The sequence below is a fragment of the Aplidium turbinatum genome, chromosome 1 (assembly GCF_918807975.1).
Source record: "Aplidium turbinatum chromosome 1, kaAplTurb1.1, whole genome shotgun sequence".
NCBI lineage: Eukaryota > Metazoa > Chordata > Ascidiacea > Aplousobranchia > Polyclinidae > Aplidium > Aplidium turbinatum.
Window position 1 is genome coordinate 1,224,124 of NC_137472.1, and position 20,730 is coordinate 1,244,853.

At 37.4% G+C, this 20,730-nt stretch overlaps 1 protein-coding gene across 1 annotated transcript in view; it reads right to left on the reverse strand.

The window, feature by feature from the left end:
* Positions 1–4,346: 4,346 nt before the first annotated feature.
* LOC145779630 (uncharacterized) overlaps positions 4,347–20,730 on the reverse strand; it is a 134,162-nt gene continuing 117,778 nt past the window's right edge. Inside the window, exons 37-39 of the mRNA XM_082591268.1 lie at positions 13,277–13,427; positions 6,131–6,321; positions 4,347–4,746 (exon numbers count right to left, since the gene is read on the reverse strand). Coding sequence (XP_082447394.1) covers positions 4,582–4,746; positions 6,131–6,321; positions 13,277–13,427 — 507 coding nt within the window. The 3' untranslated portion in view covers positions 4,347–4,581. The remainder of the gene's footprint in view (positions 4,747–6,130; positions 6,322–13,276; positions 13,428–20,730) is intronic.

The following is a 20,730-nucleotide window of genomic DNA, read 5'->3' on the forward strand; positions in this document are numbered from 1 at the left end:
AACATGATTGTTAGATAATGAAAGATGTTGTTTTATGCAATTCGTTGTTAGCTGGTTCCATTTTTTGCAAATGGTTTGTCGTGCACTAAAACTTTGAAGATGCTGGGACACCTAAAGTTTGCTACAATTACTACTTTCCATACGTTGGCAAATCTGTATTTGCAGTCAAAGGTTTTTGGCGAGGAGAGCAGTCGGCTGTACTGAAAAGGGCACTAAATATTGGTGGTGACCTTGTCCTAGCTGGAGATGGCAGATCGGACAGTCCTGGACAGTGTGCCAAAATTGGGACCTACGCAGTGAATGACTTCAGAATGAATAAAGTGGTGGACTTACGGCTTGTTCAGATACGCTATGTTATATTACCCTCAGTTTCTTGTTCAATGATTTAATTAAACCCACACAGATAAGCTGCTTTGTGTTGTAAAGTGCGATTCCGAATTATTTTACTGTACGTTTACATATTGGTTACACGGAGTAATCACACCGGTGGGAGCAACGCAATGAAAAAAACTGGACTAATTCGATGGATGGATTATCATTGTTAATTGTGATTTTGATATCACAGTTAAACTACTCATCACAGACCGACATCCACAAATAATAAAGTTTATCCGAGAGAACATGCCCGAGACAGAGCATGCTTTCGATGTGTGGCATGGTGCTAAAGGTACGATAGTAAACTGTTTCATCTTGCTAGTTGGTTTGCACCAGTACCGCTGATACTTTAATTAATATCTGTGCATAACTAAAATAGTGTTGTGAATTATCTAGTTATATAACATATTTCATTTTAATAGTAATACGTCCAAATACCAATTCTTTCCAAACTATTTCTGGAAACTTCCTTGGTTTCCTATTATCTGAATTTTCTCAACTAGCTACTCTCCAAGACGTATATGATCTTCTAAAATGTGAAATCTTCTAAAATGACTGAGACTTTTGATAAATTATTCTTATTTCTTTTCGAATTAACGTGTACCTTAAAATGTCGTCGCTAATTTTGATACGCTATATATTACATTGTATTATAATCACTGAAATCATATTGAATTGGTATTAATAACAATACCGTCTATTAATTTTCATTGCTTGACCAAGAACTGTAAATTAGTATACTTCGGTAGATGTTCATTGTGATGGCTGTTTTGCTTTGAACATTAAGTATGTTTTAACAAAAAAAACCTTAAGCGAGTAATGTCGGTTTGGAATTGCATGCGGGAAGTGATTTTCTGATGTCTTTGGATTTATTAATATTCAATTGAACTCTGAGAATATGTCCTTATAATCTTTGTAATGTATTGTATTGAGTTTAAATTTAACCGTTGTTATTGCGTTCATACCGTAAGTTGTAACAGGAATAAATTTATTTTTGCTTTATATTGGTGTACAGTACAGCAAATAGTCCTAAATTTTTTTTCTAAGTTCCCAAATAAAAAACTTGGCTCAGAAAATTCCCGGTGCCATACCTGTATTTCAATTATTGCCGAAAATATTTCGTTTGATTCAACTTTTGACATCGTACTGAGCTGAGTGGGAGAGTTTATCTGCACCCGAAAGCTGATGTTATGAATTTTCACAACTATTACGGACAATTGTTCCCCAGTTCAAACGTCACATAAAACCGTTAAAGTCATAATTAACCTGGCGTCTTACGTCATGTAAGAAGTAACCGTGAATTATAATGTGTTGCATCATCTAGATTTACCTCGTGTGGAATTACACAACAAACAGCTTGACTGTTACGTCATAGATACAAGTTATGTACGTTTGAGATATGGCAATCAGTCACCTCATTCGTAGACTGTTGCTGAGAAAGTTGGTCAGATATTAAACCGTTCTGCTTTGCGTAGGAACTAGACGAAATTTCCGTTCTTTATCCATAAATCTGTTTTGTGGTGACAATTTTTTTCGTTATTGCGTACTGTGTTGCGCTCTCTTTTTGTAAAAGCCAGTGGAGCTGTACTGTGTCTGAAATACAATTCGTGAAAAGACTTTTTCAGAAGAGTGCTTCGATCGGTTTCATTCCATACAGACGAAGGATTTGGGAATTTTATCTTACAACTTTCCCACGGAGATATTATGGTTTTTCGCTTTGACCAACGACCGTACCCCATTGATGCGGCTGCGTTTTGCCTTTGCGGACTTTCCGCTCCAAAACCAAGCCACCAAGAAGTTTGCTTCCTTCAGGACCAAGACTACGTTACTGGGTTCTTGCTCCATACACTCAAAAAATGATTTTGTCTGAACTGCCCTTCTTCATCTTGGTTATCGCCTCTAATCACAACGAGGTGAAGCTATTTCCTCTAGTCATCAGATTCTTCAACGCCAAAGTTGGAGTGCGAGTGCGTCTTCTTGACCTGCGATTGATGCCAGGCGAGACCTCTGCACTGATAACGAACATTATTCTCTCCTTTATTCAAGAGAATGGCCCAGACATGAAACAACTATCATCCTTTTGTGCCGATAATGCACCAGTGAATTTTGGAGGATCACAGCATAGTGGAAAAGAGAACGTCTTCTCTCGTCTCAAAGAACGAACATTTCATCAGATCTAAGTCGGCTTCCCTGCTCATATTTTACATAACGTAGCAGAGAAGGGATAAGAGTGCCTCACACTTGACATAGAAACAATCGTACTGATGATGAGTGATAGTGATGATAATAAATGGTAATAATGATAATAAATGATGATGAGGCTCATGGATTTACAGTATGTGAGGAGCTTGATAACGACTGCTCGACTCTACTAACACACACGCCGACTCGATGGACCACACTTGATGCTGTACTGGAGCGAATGATCGATCTCTGGGAACCAATTAAAGCGCAATTTCTTTCACTGAAACATCCACCAAGAATATTGGAGGATTTCTTTAAATCAGAAGAGTCACTAATCATCCTATCATTCCTCCACAGCGCTCTCTTACACTTCAATACACCACTGTTACTCTTCCAAAAGTCAACTGCATTGTTTCCAGAACTGTAAGAGATAACCGAATATTTCAAAATTAAAATATTGCAACGCCACTGTTGAGGGATTTTCGAAGCAACAACAGACGAACTACTAAGAACAGTCGATGAAGAGCATGCTAAGGTTCTCAAAGCGAGATTCCAGGAGTTCTACACCTTGGAATATATCAACAAGTGGTATCGATTTGATAAGCATCCACCGCACATCAACTGGACCCTGCTGAAAGATCAAGCAATCGAGTACGAGGAAGTCAAGGGGTTGACGAAGCAAGTTGATCCACTAATAGCAATGAAAGATGAGCTGTTCAATGAGATCTCGGCTGTTAACACTCTGCTCAAAAAGATTCCAGATGATGTGTTCCGCAAGGATGAACCTGAGGCCAAGTAGATGAAGATCTTTACCAGAAACAACTCTTTTCCTCTGATTGTTGGTTAGCATCATTTGGTTACTGCACAAGCTGGTTAGCATCATTTTCTCCCTTCCGGTCAGCAAAGCGTTTGTGGGAAGAGTGTTCTCTCTTGTTTCGGAGCAGTGAACAAAGGAAAGGAACAGACTTACAGTAGTGAAATGACAATCAAATCCCAGCTACAAGTAAAGGTAAATCTAAGAACTGAGCTGCCGTTAGATCCATGCGGCAATTTCTATAGTTGCTGGAGCAGATTGTTTTTGTCAAAAAGCATGGAATGTGATATGACACGGCTCGTATAAATACAAAGTATGTTCAAAAACGTTTTTTAAATGCTAATCTAATTTTTCGGTTGTCCTTATTTTTGGGTCCATGTCGATGGAAACCCTGGGTATAAGCTAGTGAATCAAGTTTTTTGTTGTTGTGACATAGATACAGCATGATTGATTTTTGCTGTCGTCTTAATTGTCTCCAAATTAGCAATTCCGTTTAGCAAAAATAAAGTAAAAAAGGTTTTTTTTTGATTAAAATATGAAATGGCCCTAGTAATAAGTTAGTCTGCATAGAGTGAAAGATGAACTAAACTATGAAAAGCAATTCAATGTCCTGTTAAATCTATATAAAATCGCTCATTTTGTTAGTCCAAGAAATGTATATGATCAGACTAGCGTGAATTTATACAATAGCCTATGTAGATTTGGTTTGTTGTGTAAAATCAAGTGTATGCCATTGCTATGAATGTAGTATTTGAACTACACAACATTATTTCATTTTCTAAGTATAAAAACTAAGGATTGTAATCATAGAAACTCCGATGAATGAGAAAATAGATACACTTAAATCACCCGCAGTAAAATCTATTGCCCGATCAGCTGATTGCTAGTCGCAAGTGACGTAGCCTGTATAATCGCTCACGCCCATTCCCGTTTTAAAAGCTCTGACAAAAGCGCGCGCGGAATGGTGGTCAGACTGCAAAGTGGCCAAATTTTATTCAAAATCGGTTTATGGTAGCATGTTAAACACAAGCAACGTGCATAATCGCCAAGTCAGATTTTGTATCATTTAGTATCACTTTAACATATATTTTTGCTTAACATAAGTTGGCGCTTGCCATGGTTGATGACAGACCTTATTCGTAAGTAGACTAATAGTTTTCAAGTAAACCATTCAACACTGACAACCAAAAGAAATGCAAATGACACTCTCAGTGTTTTGCCACTTCAACCGTGGCTTGAAATCCCGATCTCGTTTGGGATGAGTCAGAATGAAACGTGACTGTCATAATATTGGTGGACGATCTAAAGATGAGGTTTTCTTGAATGCTTCCTCTAAGAGTTTCAATCAGGCGGAGATCTGGTCCATCGGTGATCTGCAGTACAATGGAATACGCTACAGAAGTGAAGTGAGAAGAATATCGAACAATTGTAAAAATAACAGAAAAAACACCATATAGTCGATTATCATATACTGTATTGATGCATTTTCATATTTCATACAGAAGATGAAATTGCTTTAGCAACATGTTTTTTTAATTTACTGACGAATGTATATGTGTACTATCTTAAGTAATCCTACTGGCCTGCTAAAATATTTCATCTGCAATGAGTGATCAATCAGAATATGCAATTTCCACTTGGTTTAAAATAGTTTTCTTTTTTTTTATAAAAGGTTATTTGTGAAAAAGCTATAATAAAAGAGATTGCATGTCATTTATTTATTCTCTATAAATTATTTATTTTTTCTATCCACTTCCAAAAAATTTCTTAATTACTCAACCTGTGTTTCAAAATGTTTCGAAATAACCTTCCTTTTCTTTTCACAACATTATGTCAAATTTGACATAGATAAGATAAACATTTAACCTTATCTGTAGCGACATGGGGTTTTATGAGGACGCCCCACTCTAGTAGTGAAATATTTCACAGAAAGAAATATGCTAGAAATGTGAAATTTCTTGAATTTTAGTTTTTATACCGGTACTTTGCAAATTTTCTACACCTAAACTGGTCATTTTTCTACCTTCCTACCCTTTACAATAAGCATGTCGTCTCGGGTGACTAGACATTTTCGTGCAATGGTAGTTATGTTTATTGTAGTGCAATATAAATGGTAGTGCAGTTACTTTGAAATTTAAAAACGTTCAAAAATACCTTATATTAATGACTATGAGCACAAGTAATTTTTTTATTAGTTTGGTTATAAATCAAAATTTTCAATTTTGAAGCTATTTTCAGGAAATTAGAATAAAAACCGACTTTCTGATGTTTTTCATCTCAAACATTTCATTTCAATAAATTTGTTGGTTACAAATTTAACTTCTTTATGCACAATACACATGGCTATTATCTTGTAAAATATTTTGGCTTAGTGATTTTCATAGCTCCCGTTATTATCGATTAATTAGCAGGGGCTAAGATAGCCCGTGACGTGTTTTGCGCGTGCAAAAACAGCTCGTATTAAGATAAAACAATTTTAGCTAAACTCTGAACATACATTTTTTTATGTAGGCGAATTTTATGGTTATAAAATGGAAAAACTAGGAAAACTCAAGGCAAGCTAAAGTCATTTATTATTTTCACAAAATTAGGCATTTCACTTTGGTTAAATGATATGGTACCGTACACCAATCAGTAAGCCCTACAATCAATAATGTTGACCACGCAGGCTACGATGAATTACTGCAGCATGGTTTACCTTGGTAGGTTATGTTCATTCTTTCCTGCATTGTCTACATTCTTTTACCCAACACTAACCTTCAAATAGTCACAACAACGTTCTGTATCAAGGCTGGTTATATTTAAAACCACTTGACGTTCCAAAGGTGCATATAAAATCCAAGCGCACAATAAGTCGTTTGGATAATCTGATGGAAAGTTTGGAGTTTGAAGAATCGATGGACCCGTAAGGTAAGTAAAGGAGAGGCACGGTAACACTGAAAGTGCATCTGAAAGGAAATATCCAGTATCAAGGGTAGTATTTGAAAATTTAACTGTAACATATTATATTGCTTTATTGACAATCGCTTGTCAAGCAGATATAGCCTATTTTACATATTACATTATTTCAGAATTTATTTTAGAGTATATCACTATGACAGGAATCACAAATTTTGTAGCCTACATACAAAATTAAAATCATACAAAACGAAATAATAGTAAAGTATGTTTTTATATAACAGGATATTCAACGCAGGTATAGCAGTCAACTGCGGCAAGAGATTTAGCCTACAGCTGTTTTGACCGTAAGGCCACATTGATGCCGATGGTGGTGGCAGCATCAAGCCTTTTCATATTTCGGGGCTGAGGCCACCGGAGCCCCCTCCTAGGAATGCAACCCTGATTATCACGCAGGCGTTGAAAATGCGAAGACTTCTAAGTTCTATATGTTCCAGCGTTTAATCATCAATTTTATGTCTTCAAGTTTCAGTCTTGTTTCTTGCCTCTATATTTTCCAATCTTAAATTAGAAAAGACGGTAAAATAGGCTATGCAGAAGTGAGCTACCCCAATAAGACCAAACAGATCTAAATAGTTTACCACCGCTCATCACAGTGTAACACCAATATACGTTGTCTGATTGGAATTGTTCACGTTATAGTGGCGAAACACAAATACATAATGCTTATTGCGCAAGTAGATAATAATTAGTCCACCACTGACAGCCGGTTAAATTTCCCGTCTTTTCTAATTTAAGATTGGAAAATATAGAGGCAAGAAACAAGACTGAAACTTGAAGACATAAAATTGATGATTAAACGCTGGAACATATAGAACTTAGAAGTCTTCGCATTTTCAACGCCTGCGTGATAATCAGGGTTGCATTCCTAGGAGGGGGCTCCGGTGGCCTCAGCCCCGAAATATGAAAAGGCTTGATGCTGTTAGAAACGATTCCCCGCCCATTTAGTATTATTGCTGTATCTCTGCTCCATTCTATTTTTCATGCTTGAGTGACCCGGCCATGCATTAACAATTTTTGCTAGTTTATCTTTCTTTTGCGTTCTGGCATGGACTGGAGTGGTCATTGTTTTATAAATCTGGAGAAGCGGAGATTTGGAGTGACTAGGGAATAATATGTAAGAACTCGGTAAGCAACTGTCTGTTTCGTTTTATTATTGTCGTTTTCAATACACCATTTCTTCTAATAAGTAAGACCTGCACTTTATCCAGTCTAGGCAGAAAACGTTTAAGACACAATTTATAAAACATACCTTTGCTAAGTGCAATGTTGTGTCTGTCTTTCTCACTTTAGCTAATCGTGTAATTTGTTTGTTATCCTAGGGTAGTCTTTACAGGTCTGCCAAGGATTCATTTTTGGTTTGTGCCTTTGAGCCTGCCATGCTGTAAACTTTGTTTAAACTTTGTAACTAGATCTTCACTTTGGGCAGTCTTGTCAGGTATGCCAAAGATTGAAGCTTCTAAGCCTGTACTCTGTCAGGCCACTGTTCTAGTCAGGAAGAACTGACTACCGTTAAACCCTGTAATTTCAGTAGGTTAACTGACATTCTGCGTAATATTGTGAAGGTCAATTATCACCTCATCTAAGGTAAGTACAGATTTTGTTTTTGTAACTTGTATATTGCTGTGTGTTAATTATGGTCCGTGAAAGGCCCAAGCAAACCCCAAGACGGGGTAAGTCAAATGGTTATGCTAGTGGCTCAACAGAGCAGCATGAGGCGGCCTCTAATGTTAGTGGTCAACATGACATTAACGAAGAGCTGCTAGGTCTCGTTGTATTAGAACAAGAGCTGGTTGAAATCGAGCTTGGCATAACTTCCATCGACATGGAGCTATGCTCAAGTGATGATTTCCTGAGTTCTTCTGGAGTTTTGGAGGTAAGGAAAAGATGCCTCCAACTTCAAAGGAAGCTCTCCCTTAAACTTTTAGACTTACTCAAATGTAAACCACCGCAATCAGGCTCAATAGAATCTAGGATCAACCGTATGGGGGAAAGCATTTATGGTTTGCTTGAAGCATGCTCTACTCTCATTCGAAGCTGTCGAGAGCAATCCAACCCTGTGTCACATCAAACATCATCTATAGTTATGGATGCGGGCAGTGACACAAGCAAAGCTATTGAGTCTAGCAGTCACGTGACACCCCGTGAGAGTGGTGTAAAGATACCATCTGTAAAACCAGAACAGGATATCCTTCAGGGAAGCAGTAGTGCTAGTAATATTCTTAATCCTTGCGCAGCTCCCTTTCTCACAGAAACAATAAACAAGAATAGTGAGTTGCCCATTGTCATGCCTCAGCCCCAGCTCAGAGCAGGGTTTCAAAATGTTCATGGTCCTCGATCATCGCTTGAGAAATTTGACGGCAATGTGTTAAAGTTCTTTAACTTTAAACGGCGTTTTGAACGATACATTGAGTCAAACTATCTAAGTTTTGAAGATCGCATTGCCTTTTTGGAGGACAATTGTGTAGGCCAGGCCTTGGAAGTAATATCTGGCCTGAGTTGCTTGCAAAACAGTGAAAGAGCATATGGAATGGATAGATTGAGAAAAAGGTTTGGCAACCACGGAAAATTCATGACCAAAGTAAAAGAAATTTGCTGTAAGGACCCCCTGTCTCAAAGTGATATGCGCAGGCCTTTACAAAGCTCTGCGACAAGATGTATATATGTGAAGTCAGTTTTGATGGCTGGGGTAAGTCTCATCTTTTAAATAGTGATGAGGTGCTTCAACGGCTGTTACTGCGACTTCCTTATAAGCAAAAGGAGCAGTTTGTTAATGTTAATCACTTAGGATCGGACTGTGCCACGTTTCGTGATTTAAGAGTCTTGGTCGAGGATGCACCACTCGAGCCGACAGCCAATATGGCCATCTTATGCAACCAGGCATCGATGGCTCGATCTAATCCGCAAGGTAGCTACAAGCGTGTTACGGATTGCACAACCCAAGAGCGGATTTCCCCATCTGCCAACCATAAGCCAGAGTCCTATTGTTTGTGCGCAGAGTCGCATGCCCTATGGAAGTGTGAGATACAAAAACCCGTTGCAGAAAGAAGAACCCTGGTGCAAAAGCATAGACTGTGTTTTTGTTGCTTGAGATCAGGCCACAGAGTGGTTGACTGCAGATTTAAGAAATCTTGTGCAACGTGTAGATCGAGGCATAATTCACTTCTGCATGTAAACCGTGTAGAAGTGGAAAGCTCCTCTTGTCCGAGGAAGGGCATCTCAGCAACAACATCCGCAACTGTGCCAGCTACATCTGGGACTACAATTTTTAAGGTTTTGTCAGTGAAGGTATGGACTGGGGACCCCTCCAACTATTACTTATGCAATGCATTTATCGATGAAAGGTCAGCGTCAGTCTATGCTCCTCAAGCCTCGTATCTCGCTTAGGAGTTGCTGCAAAGAAAAGCAATGTAGAGTTGCTGACCACCAATGCTGTCTCCTTTCATGACAAGAAAGTTGATTTTTGGCTGTGCAGGGAATGGTAAAGCAAGCTGTGTTTTCCGTTGCAGATGCTTTGGTGATGGACCAGATTGTTGATGTTAGCCACAGTATCCCCACCGAAGCACTTAGTAGTGCATATAGTCATTTGGAAGACTTAACCCTATCTTGATACGAGCTGTTTTCGTACGCGGAAAGCACGTCACGGGCTTTCTTAGCCCCGTGCTAATGAATCGCTAATAACGGGAGCTATGAACATCACAGAACCAAAATATTTTACAAGGTAATATCCATGTGTATTGTGGGTATAGAAATTAAATTTTTACTCAACAAATTTATTGAAATAAAGTGTTTGAGATGAAAAAACGTCAGAAAGTCGTTTTTTATTCTAATTTCCCTAAAATAGCTTAATTATTTTAAAAGTGAAGCTAGTGTTAGATTAAGTTTGCAACTTCAAAGAGCTTTCTGTGTTTGTTTTCAGTTATTAAGCTATTTGCTATGTCTGCACCGCCAGCATAAAGGCAAAAGACAATATTAAATTTTCTGAAAGCTAGAAATAGAGATCAAAACTTCATTGAAAGCAATGAGCTTGGATGTTGCTGAAAGTGAACCTCAAAATGATAAAACTTTGCTGGATGTGGCCGAATCGCTTGAATCTAACGCACCGAATTTCGTGCAAACGCAGTTTCGGCCTCTGATATTTCTCTTGATGATACTTGAACTGCTAAGCAGAAAAAGTATTTTCTTTCTGAAAATCCATGGCTGTTTATTTCCGACACGAAAGGCATTGGTTGTACACTTGTGCAGTATGTATAGAAGTGACATTTCCAAGCATGCATAAAAGTATAGAGATCAGGGTAAGTGTGGAGTGGACTTCTGGTAGTGTAGTGGCTAGAGGTATTCTGAAATCCGATTGACAAAAATCTTTCAGAATTTTGTTTTACAAACATAAGGACTCTGAAACTCATAAGAAAACTGTACAGATTGTGAAAAGCGAAAAGGAAGGCAAGCTAGAAAAAGCGATTGACAGGAGTAGCCTACAAGTCACATGATGGCAATAACGATTGAGTGTATGGGTACAGCATACAACATTGCGCATCAAAATGAACGTTTCTTTGATTGTTAATGTATTAGCGGCACTCTCAAAGAAATCATGCTTGGTTGTATATGTGCGCAGCATATGTGATAACGAATCTCCAGAAAACATATTTTGGATGTTTGTGAACTTGATGGCCAAGATTCGGTTTCTGTTCATGAAGCAATTAAGAAAGTACTGAGAGCGAATGGTTCCACTGAAGCTTATTTGAAACAACATTTGATTTCTTTTACATCTAACGGTGTGTCTGTAATGCAGGGTACCAATAGCGGAGTGGGCTCAGAATGAAAGTTTTTCCGAACATAATTTTGTGACACTGTTTGAACCACCGGTTAGAATTAGCTGTATCTGATGCAATATACACTGTAGATGGATTTTATCAGGTACAGGCATTTTTTGACAAAATTTATAGTAGATATTCGAGATCCGCGAAGTTGCATCGGGAACTGAGCAGCATTGCAACAGAGTTCGATGTCGAGTTGAGGTCGAGTTGTGCGTTGGGTTGCGTCCTTACATCGTGCTATCAATGCTCTGTGTAATAGTTTCCCAGCATTGTATAGACACTTCACAATCCTCGCAAAAAGGAAGAATATTAGAGCAATTAGATCGCGTCATGTTAAGATGTCTCTGCATCAAAATGACCACCAAGCAATTCGTAGAAGATCTGGCGTTTTCAAAAGATTTTCTTCGGCAATTATCGCTTTTGTCAGAAACTCTCCAGGCTGGGAATATCAACTTCGTAGTAGCAAATCGTCACGTCAAATGGACGTTTAATTCTTTATTTCAAATAAAAAATCTGTTCAAGAAGGAAAGTATTCGTTTGATGAAGTTGTCAATTTGAGTCCTAGAAGTACAAAAAACCACTACTTTGAAAGGTATAACGTTGGACCAGTTCAAAGCTCGACGTAGAGACTACCTTTCTATTGATCGTAATCAATTTATTCAAGCTTTGGTTGACCAATTGGAAGCAGGATGGTGGACACTAAGAACAAAAATTCTTTGGAAAGCTTGAAAATTATTAAACAAGAGTTATGGCCTGCTGCAATCGAAGTTCCATGGCAGGAAGGGGAGCAGAGATTACGAGAAAAAGGGGAGGGATTTCATGTCATCACTCCTATTTTCGATTGTACGTTGACAATCCTTGCCATACACCAGATACGATAAAGCTGCTCAAAAACGTAGTAATAAACATGATTGCTATAAGTTCTGCTGAAGCAGAACGTGGATTTTCACAAATGAACTTGGTCATCCCACCGCTACGATCACGGCTGACCATATCACTTGTTTCAGCATTGTTGTTCATCAGCATCAATGGACCAACTCCTCATTTATGGAATGGCACTGCAGCGGCTCAGAAGTGGCTGCGGACTCATCGATCAGCTGTGGAATGTGGATACTCAGGTTAAGCATTCTAAGCTGCCTACATTGAATGAACGCAGATTTGTGCAAAAACTGTTTGTTGGCTAAAATCAAAGTCTGTCGTGGTGCTTATAACTTAGCCCATAAAACCAAAGACCTGGCAGCAGGCTATTTGCTTCGTGTAATCTCGTTTGAACCAACTTGGAATATGCTTTTGCTGTAATTGGAGTTTTTTAAACTGTTCGTTAATAACTAAATGAGATTTTAGTGTAACTGTCACATTGGAAGCTTATTGGTTCTTACTAGTAAAGCTGCAAACACAAGCGCTGATTTCCAAGAAATGCATTTCCTCACTTTCCTACAGTCAATTTTTTTGCGGGTTTGCTTAGAATTGGCTCATACAAATAATTGAGTTACAATTGAGTTAAAAGATTGGATTTAGCTCATGCAATGCGAGTTTCAAGTGTAGGCCTACGCAATAAAGGAAAAGAAAGGAGATTGCAGTGTAGCAATGAGCCAAATTTTAAACTTATAATTTTATTTCGGATTCAACCACGTTTTCACGTTTTGTTGATTCTACGTTTTTCTGTAGCTCAAGCTATGTTTTAGCGTGGGTTGTTTGTCGATATGATGTTCAGAAATAAAAACAAACTGAACAGTGTTTCATTTTAAAAAAGGTAAAGATTGTTGGCTAACCCACACCGATTACATAATTATCCTACATACTTTATCTATAACAACACAGTTGGGTGTTAATAGAGCCGGCCCAAATAAAATGTTAGGAATACACCCTTGGTGATAATGTTTCATATGCTTAGATTGTCATAACTGTTGGTAGGTTATAGGTAGTCGGACTGACCACATCTGGTGAAGATTTAAATGAGGTTAAGCGGCTGTCTTGGTTCAATTTAAAAACAAAACTCTACACTTCTATCCATCAGGGCACAGGTGATGTCGACAGGTAAATTTTCTTTGTGTAGGTTACTATTGATTACCAATGTGAATTGTAAAGTATTATTAACGGTTTTATGAAAAAAATACACAAATCGTACCATAAAATGATGCTTCAAAGCCCGGCTTGCTGACTGACGAATCCGAAGTGAATCGCACAGTTAACCTTCCAGTCTTGGACGTCACAATATAAGGAGTTTCAGGAAGTGTTTCACCTGTTAGCGAAATCACTTCATTTCCATTTTCCAGTATCTTCGTACAAAACATTGCTGATAATGTGTTATATTATAAAATGCTTAACCCTATCTGTAGCAACATGCGGCTTTATGAGGATGCCCCACTCTAGTAGTGAAATATTTCTCACAAGGAAATATGTTAGAAATGTGATACTTCTTGACTTTTAGCTTTTATTCTTTGCGAATTTTCTAAACCTAAACTGGTCATTTTTCTACCTTCCTGCCTTTCACAATAAGCATTTCGTCTCAGGTGGCTAGACATTTTCGCGCAATGCTAGTTATATTAAATGTTAATGTTAGTGCAATATAAATGTTAGCGCAATTATTTTAAAATTTAAAAACGCCCAAAAATGCTTTATATTTATGAGAAAATGTAATTTTTTGTTTATTTTAGCATTACTTTATGTTATAATTCAAAAATTTCAATTTTGAAGCTATTTTCGTGAAATTCACATCTCTATCGATTGCAAAACATCGCAAAGGACAAAACAGAATGGAGATCCTATCAACCTTGTTGAAAGACTGATCGAAGCCAGCGGATGCCAAACGATTTGGCTACACTGGCGGCGGAGACAGTTACAATAATAATTTCGTGAAATTAGAATAAAAACCGACTTTCTGACGTTTTTTTCATCTCAAACAATTTTTTAATTATTTGGGTAAAAATTGAATTACTATACGCACCATACACATGGCTATTATCTTATAAAATATTTTGGCTCTGTGATTTTCATAGCTCCCGTTATTAGCGAAAGGCGAGTATTTAATTTATGTAAATGCTTTTAGTCCTTTCCACCAGTGGTTCACAAACGAGCATGGTTTTTATTTACCAAGAATTTCTCACCAAATTTAGTGTAATTACGCTATTTCTGCTAAAAATGTGTAAGTAAACCTTCTCATTTTATTTCTGGTACGAATCTTCAGTTCCTTTACAGGGCCGTAGTTGTTGACTTCGGCTTGATTGATCAATAATTGCACTGCGCAGTGGAATTTATTTTTCGCAAGAGAATGACTAACGAGAGTTAGTCATAATCTAACTGTAAAGCCATTTACAAATAATATCATAAAATTCGCTATTGTAGACAAGCTGTAAAGATAAGAGTCAAACTAAAGAAATGCGCTAAAGGATCGTCCAAAACAAAATACTATTATGAAAGCTATCAACAACCGACAATCAAATTTCAACTACAAGAAGTGCAGTTAAATTTAGCTGACAAAATTACACTGGTCAACAATTTTTTTTCTTGCATGAACTTTGAGAACTGATTTTGGTTAATTTTGGGGTGCTAAATCTAAATCTGAGCTCAGATTTCTTCTATCACATCACGTTTTTTTTGCAATCTGCATCTTCCATATTGATGAATTACGCAAAAGTTGCTCATCCACATAAGAGTTTGACACCACACGCACAATCACGTACAAAGCAGCTTTTAAGGCATATTTTTTAAATCAGTGTCACAATCAATATGCATAGCTTCACGGCAGGCTACATGATATGTTCTGGCACAAGTGTACTATTTTAATTATGCAATTGTTGCGAGGCGTTATTGTCTTAAAGTAACCTTTAATTACGCAATCTTTTATCAATACTTATCTCAAAAGAGTATACCTTACTTATTTCCGAGTACCACTTGGTAACCAGTACAAAAATTGGGCACCTCGTTAAGTCTGCATAACTTAAGGCGAAACACTGAGGTCATGTTCTCAAGGAAAAAATGCTAAGCTCAAATTTGGTGTGCCAATGGTTTGGAGAGAACCGCAAAACAACGTAGATGATAGATAAATAACTTTTTTTCTAACGTTGGTTATAAAAGTAAAAAGAAGAATCGGTCAAGCCAAAGCGTCATTTTGGAAATGCAAGGAATTTTTAAGAGGAAATATAAATTTATAATTAAAACTGTTCTTTTACATCAATCCAGTCATGTCACATGGAAGTGAAAGTTGGACCTACAGCAAAGAAACTCACAAAAAATTAATGCTTTTTAACTCTGGTACTACAGAAGAATATTAAAAATATCATATAAAAACCACATTACAAACGAAGCAATTAGGAAAAGAATTGGAGTGCAAGATAGATGGGCAAACGACTTGGCAAAACAAAAGATGAAATTCGCGGGAAATATTTTGAGAGGATCGGCAGGACAGCTACATCAATTGGTTATTGAAGGTTATAGTATGGGGGAAGGAAATAAGTGCAGGGGAAGAAGGAGACGAACATGGGGTGATGACTAGGGTGGAGTGAAAAAAGAAAATTTTGATTTTTGCTCTGTAATAGCGATTAAAAGTTGTAGTGTGGCTTGACTATTAAGCTTTGAAAATTTCAGCGTTTTAAAATAAAGTTTTCGTCTGCCGCAAGCAAGTTCAAGATTACAAGGGACGTGCTGATTAAATATCACAATTTGCTTCAGAATTTTTTCCACAGCAAAACCATCGCATGTGACGTCATAGAGGATATTTCTTACGATTCAATTAGTCCATTTAAGCAACATAATCGGAAATATGCAATTCTTAAACAGGGCCTGAAAAAGCCATTGCAGCGGTTTGTATGTCTGTTGCATTTTAATGAATTACCACTGAGACACTTGATGCATTATCTTGATGGAGTTACATCTAGTCCACAAAGTTTTTCTGGCTCCATTGGTAAAAAACTTGAAGACTGTGACAGTTTACCAGTCGCTGAGTTTGAGGCTGTTGATATTCAACTGCCTTCAATTGACGTGAGCTTAAGCAGAGACCAGCAGTAGCCTACTGTACTTGTATGGCATCTGTAAAGCAATTAGCTCAGGGCGTTGTGATGCCAACCTTGCCTAACGTAATCCAGGAAAGATGAATCACTCCAGATGGCTGACAACAACCAATCGCACTTTGAGGCGTTATGTTTCACAAAAGAATCCCTGTGAAAATCTGTGAGCGTTGGTGGAGTAGCCTACAGTGCCAAGGTATACGCTCCAACGTGGTTTGCAGTGAAAACGCAACCTTCCTGTACTACTGTAAAGGAGCTAAACATTTGTTTCACGTAGTTAAAAAGTCGCGCTGTCTTAGCGCTGAGCTAAAAGCAATAGTTGAACCTGCTATCAACCGAAATGCCTTCTTTGCTCACCAAGAAAACCTATTGCTGTGGATGTTGGTAGATGAACGTCTGTACAACAGAAAATTAGCACTGAGAAGGATACTTTCCAGAAAACAAGGTCATGGAGATTCCATTCGTCTCTTTAAAGTTCTTCTCTTGAACTTTGAAGCAAACGAATACTTTGAACTGATTGATTGGCAGCATACCGAGAGATATGAACTACCGCTAACTCGAGACATACCGGACAGTCAGTTAATGTCGTTCATTGACGATGCTGCAGCTCCAGAGCTTGAATTTCCTAGCTATCCGTGTCACACGCAAGCCATGGAAAGGGCCGTGCGCCTCGTTACTGAAGCAGCATCTGCGGTGTGTGGGCAGAAACAACGGGAGGGATTCATTCGAAGTAGACTGCAGTCAAAATTAGAAATGCCTGTATTCAATACAAAACGGGAATTTTTGGAAAATGGAGTGCTTAATGAGATTTAAACTCATGGGAGTCGGCAGAGAGGGGCACTTGTCCCCCTGAATTTGGGTCTTATAAACGTTTCTTTCCTTATGAAAACGATATTTCAAAAATGTTTCTTACCTTCGGGCGATAATATCTTTTTCATCCAATTTTCTTCGAAGTAAACCAACATTTTTCCAGGACTATTTTTTCGCGCTTTCGGAAGTTATCGCTAATAGCCTATACCTTGGAAATATCTTTAATTGCAACGTTTTCGCTCGTGCCGTCCAAATTTACGTTACATTTCATCAATACACTTAGCTACGTTGCACTCGTTGCAGCTCACAAGATGAAATTTGGCTTGAAAGATGTTTGCCCCTCCCTGCAATATTTCTGCCAACGCCCAGGTATTGTATAAGCTGATGATTTAAAAAGCGTTTAGGCCTGCAATATTTATATGGGATCAAAAGTAAACAGGCAACCGAAATCTCATCATTGTTATATTAAGAAAAACGCTTTTCTACTGTAATTTACTTTACATTCATTACACTGTGCTGATGAACTTGTGAAAGGAACAGAAATTTAATGAAAATATCTTAAAATCCGTGTTTTTTCTTATCAGTTGATCATATACATGCAACAAGCGTTCTACAAGACGTATTTTCCACTGCATTGCAACGATTTATGTGTAATTTACAACTCTGATATTGTTAGATAGAAGTACCGAAGGTAGAAGTTAGATAAAAGTGACGATGTGCTAATTTTGATGACGTCATAGCTCCAAAATACCAGTGAAAACTTCAATCGACTTGCGGCAGACGTAAACGTTATTCAAAATTGGAAATATTTCAGCATGTGAATACATTTACCAGATCACAACTTTTAGTAACTATTACAGATTAATTCTATCAACTTTCAGTTTTGACCTATGTTTCACTCCACCCTAGTGATGACGTGATACAGTTGGCTGATTTGTCAAGCATTGGAGATACAAAAAGAGTAGAGGAAAAACGAAGAACGTGACTTGTGGAAGAAAATGACAGCCAACCTTCAGATCGGAGACGGCACGTGATGATGATGATATAAAAGTTAAACATGACTAGAATAAAAATGCAGGGATATTTGATAGGCCTCAGATTAGAACGTTGCTCAAGGACCAGCACTTTGTAACTACCATGGCCACCATCGAGGCTTGAGCTTGGAATTCATTTGCTGATGTGGTTCATAACTTTCTTGGGAATAAGAAAGCCGACAATTACAAAAAGATAGTACGGAAGCTCATCAGCCTACACGAGCTTGGGAGTAGTTCAGCATTAAAGTTCACTACTTGTACAGCCGCCTGAGCGAGTTTCCAGAGAACTTTAGCGACGTAAATGAGGAGCATGCGTTTCCATCAGGACATCAAAGTGATGAAAAAACGTTATCAAAGTCGATGAAACTACAACATGATGACAGATTACTGCTGGGGTTTGGTGATAGATGTCCCTTGTGCAGTTCATATGAGATCAGCTACAAAAATAATATTTTTGATGTCTTAACATGACTGCGTTTGTTTGTACCAAGATAAAGTTGGATTTTTATTGAGTAATTCATTATTATTGAGATGATTATTGAGATTGAGAATTAAATTGTTAGTTTGGACGGGAATTTTATTTTTTTTCCAGCGGTCGTAGAATGTTGTGTTGTATTCTAAAACTAGGGCTAAAGTTGAAATAAAAATTACCTTCCCTTCTATTTTAAGATTACCAGTATTACCTTTTCTTGGATATGTTTGGTTTAAATCTGCAAATTCAATTCTGTGAGAATAACATTAACTAAACCAAATCAGATTTTCAGTAGTGCCTTACCTGTGATGAGCACAATGTTCCAAATTGTACTTTTTATTAAATAGATTTAATATATGTAAGGTTTGTATACTGCAGTCAACAATAATGCAAAAAAGTGCAGTCACAAAAGTAGTTTTGAAAAAGCATTATTAAGGGAATAGCTGCCTCCCATTGCACACATTATATCACATATGGGTGTTTTTAACGCAACATAAATTTTATAACTTGAATTGGTAAAAATTTCAATTAAAAAATGTTTTTCATATCTCAAAAATGTGATCTGATGAGCAAAACTAATACCAGATCCGAATTCAGCGCCCCCAAATTACCCTAAATGCATTGAAAATCTTCATACAAGAAATATCATGTTGGCCAATGTTATAGACCATTTTTCTACTACAAAAAATGTTCCAGATTATAAAATGCTTAAACTGACAAATGGTTCACCACTTCACACATAAAAAAATCAAATTCTGAACACCAAACAACTTCGTTGATTTCAAAACAAAATAAAGATACACCACTACTTGCAACAGCTACTTTACAATTGGCCACAACTTCCACTTTTACACTGTGTTTAATATCAGCTTGAGCTTTAGAATCGTTTTCAACATACTTTTCATTAATACTTCTAATCCCCTACTACTTTTAATACACAACTCTAATAATAAACATCTATTCACGCGGCTATTTACAACAGGTTTGCTTGGACCAAAAGCTTCCAGAAACTAGGGTACGGTAATATTACATCACTAGAATTTATTTTTCTGCTCAACAAGTCAAAGAAGTTTCCAGAATATCACGTACACAAAACCTTTCTAAAAGCAGGTTTCACAAAAATTGATTTCGTAACTAAAAGTTATAACACTGGCCCACACAATTTTTGGTGCCGGCAGTTTTTGAATTGATTTAGACTAACTTTGGGGCGCTGATTCCGAAAATGCAATCACTTTTTCTCCATCAGGTAAACTTTTTAAGTTACAGTGATTTTGACTTTTTTACAATTGCCCTACAAAGTAGCACAAATGCAATAGTTTAAATGCTGTCTTTATGGGATTACAACCTTTGTTATTATATACTCTTGTATTACATTCTAAAACAAACAATGAAAGCAGACAATGCCAAGACAATTGTTTTCTGTGTTGAATGCTAGTAGGTGGAAATCAAGACAGCATAATGCTGCTTTGTTTGGGGGGGAATCTAGCGCGCTTATGGCTACAACATCTAAAGACGTTGTCTCAATAACACAAATATTTTCTGTTACATCTGTGGTGATTACACACTAGAGGCTAGGACCTAAGAGAAAACCAATCGATGATTTGTATAGCGTGCTTATCTTACTTACTTTACTGTAAAGTGAAGTTGGGGGATCAAGATAAGTCTTGGGCTCCCCACATTGTTTGCAAAACTTGTAAAGAACGTTTCCGTCAATGGACGAATAAAAGAAGAAAAGGATTAAGGTTTGCTATTCTAATGGTGTGGCGTGAACCAAAAGATCATAATAGCGACTGCAATTTTTGTGCAGTAAACACAAAAGGCATGAACAGGAAAAATAGGACTTCCTGGCAATATCCAAACCTAGCTTCGTCAATCAAGCCAATGCTACACAGTGAAGAATAGGGTGGCTCGTTTTTGAACTTTTTGTTTAAATTCTCTCGGGGTAGTGGGGAAATGGTGCCAATGAGTGAGAAAACACTCATGACAAAATTTGAGATTTGTAAAAATTGTCTTCAGCCTCCTCATGGGGCCCAAAAATCAAAAAATGGGGTCAAAAACGCAATTGTTTTCAAAAATATTTTTAGTTTGGGTAGATTCAATATTGTTTAGATATATCTAATTAACCTAAGAAAAAAAATTTGGAGTCGGTTGAACTATTCCTTCAGCTTCTGTAAATTTCCATTTTGGTGAAAACTTTGCATTTTTGTGGGTGGTTACATGATACATAACAGCGTTAGACATTTTGCCAGCTATAAAACGT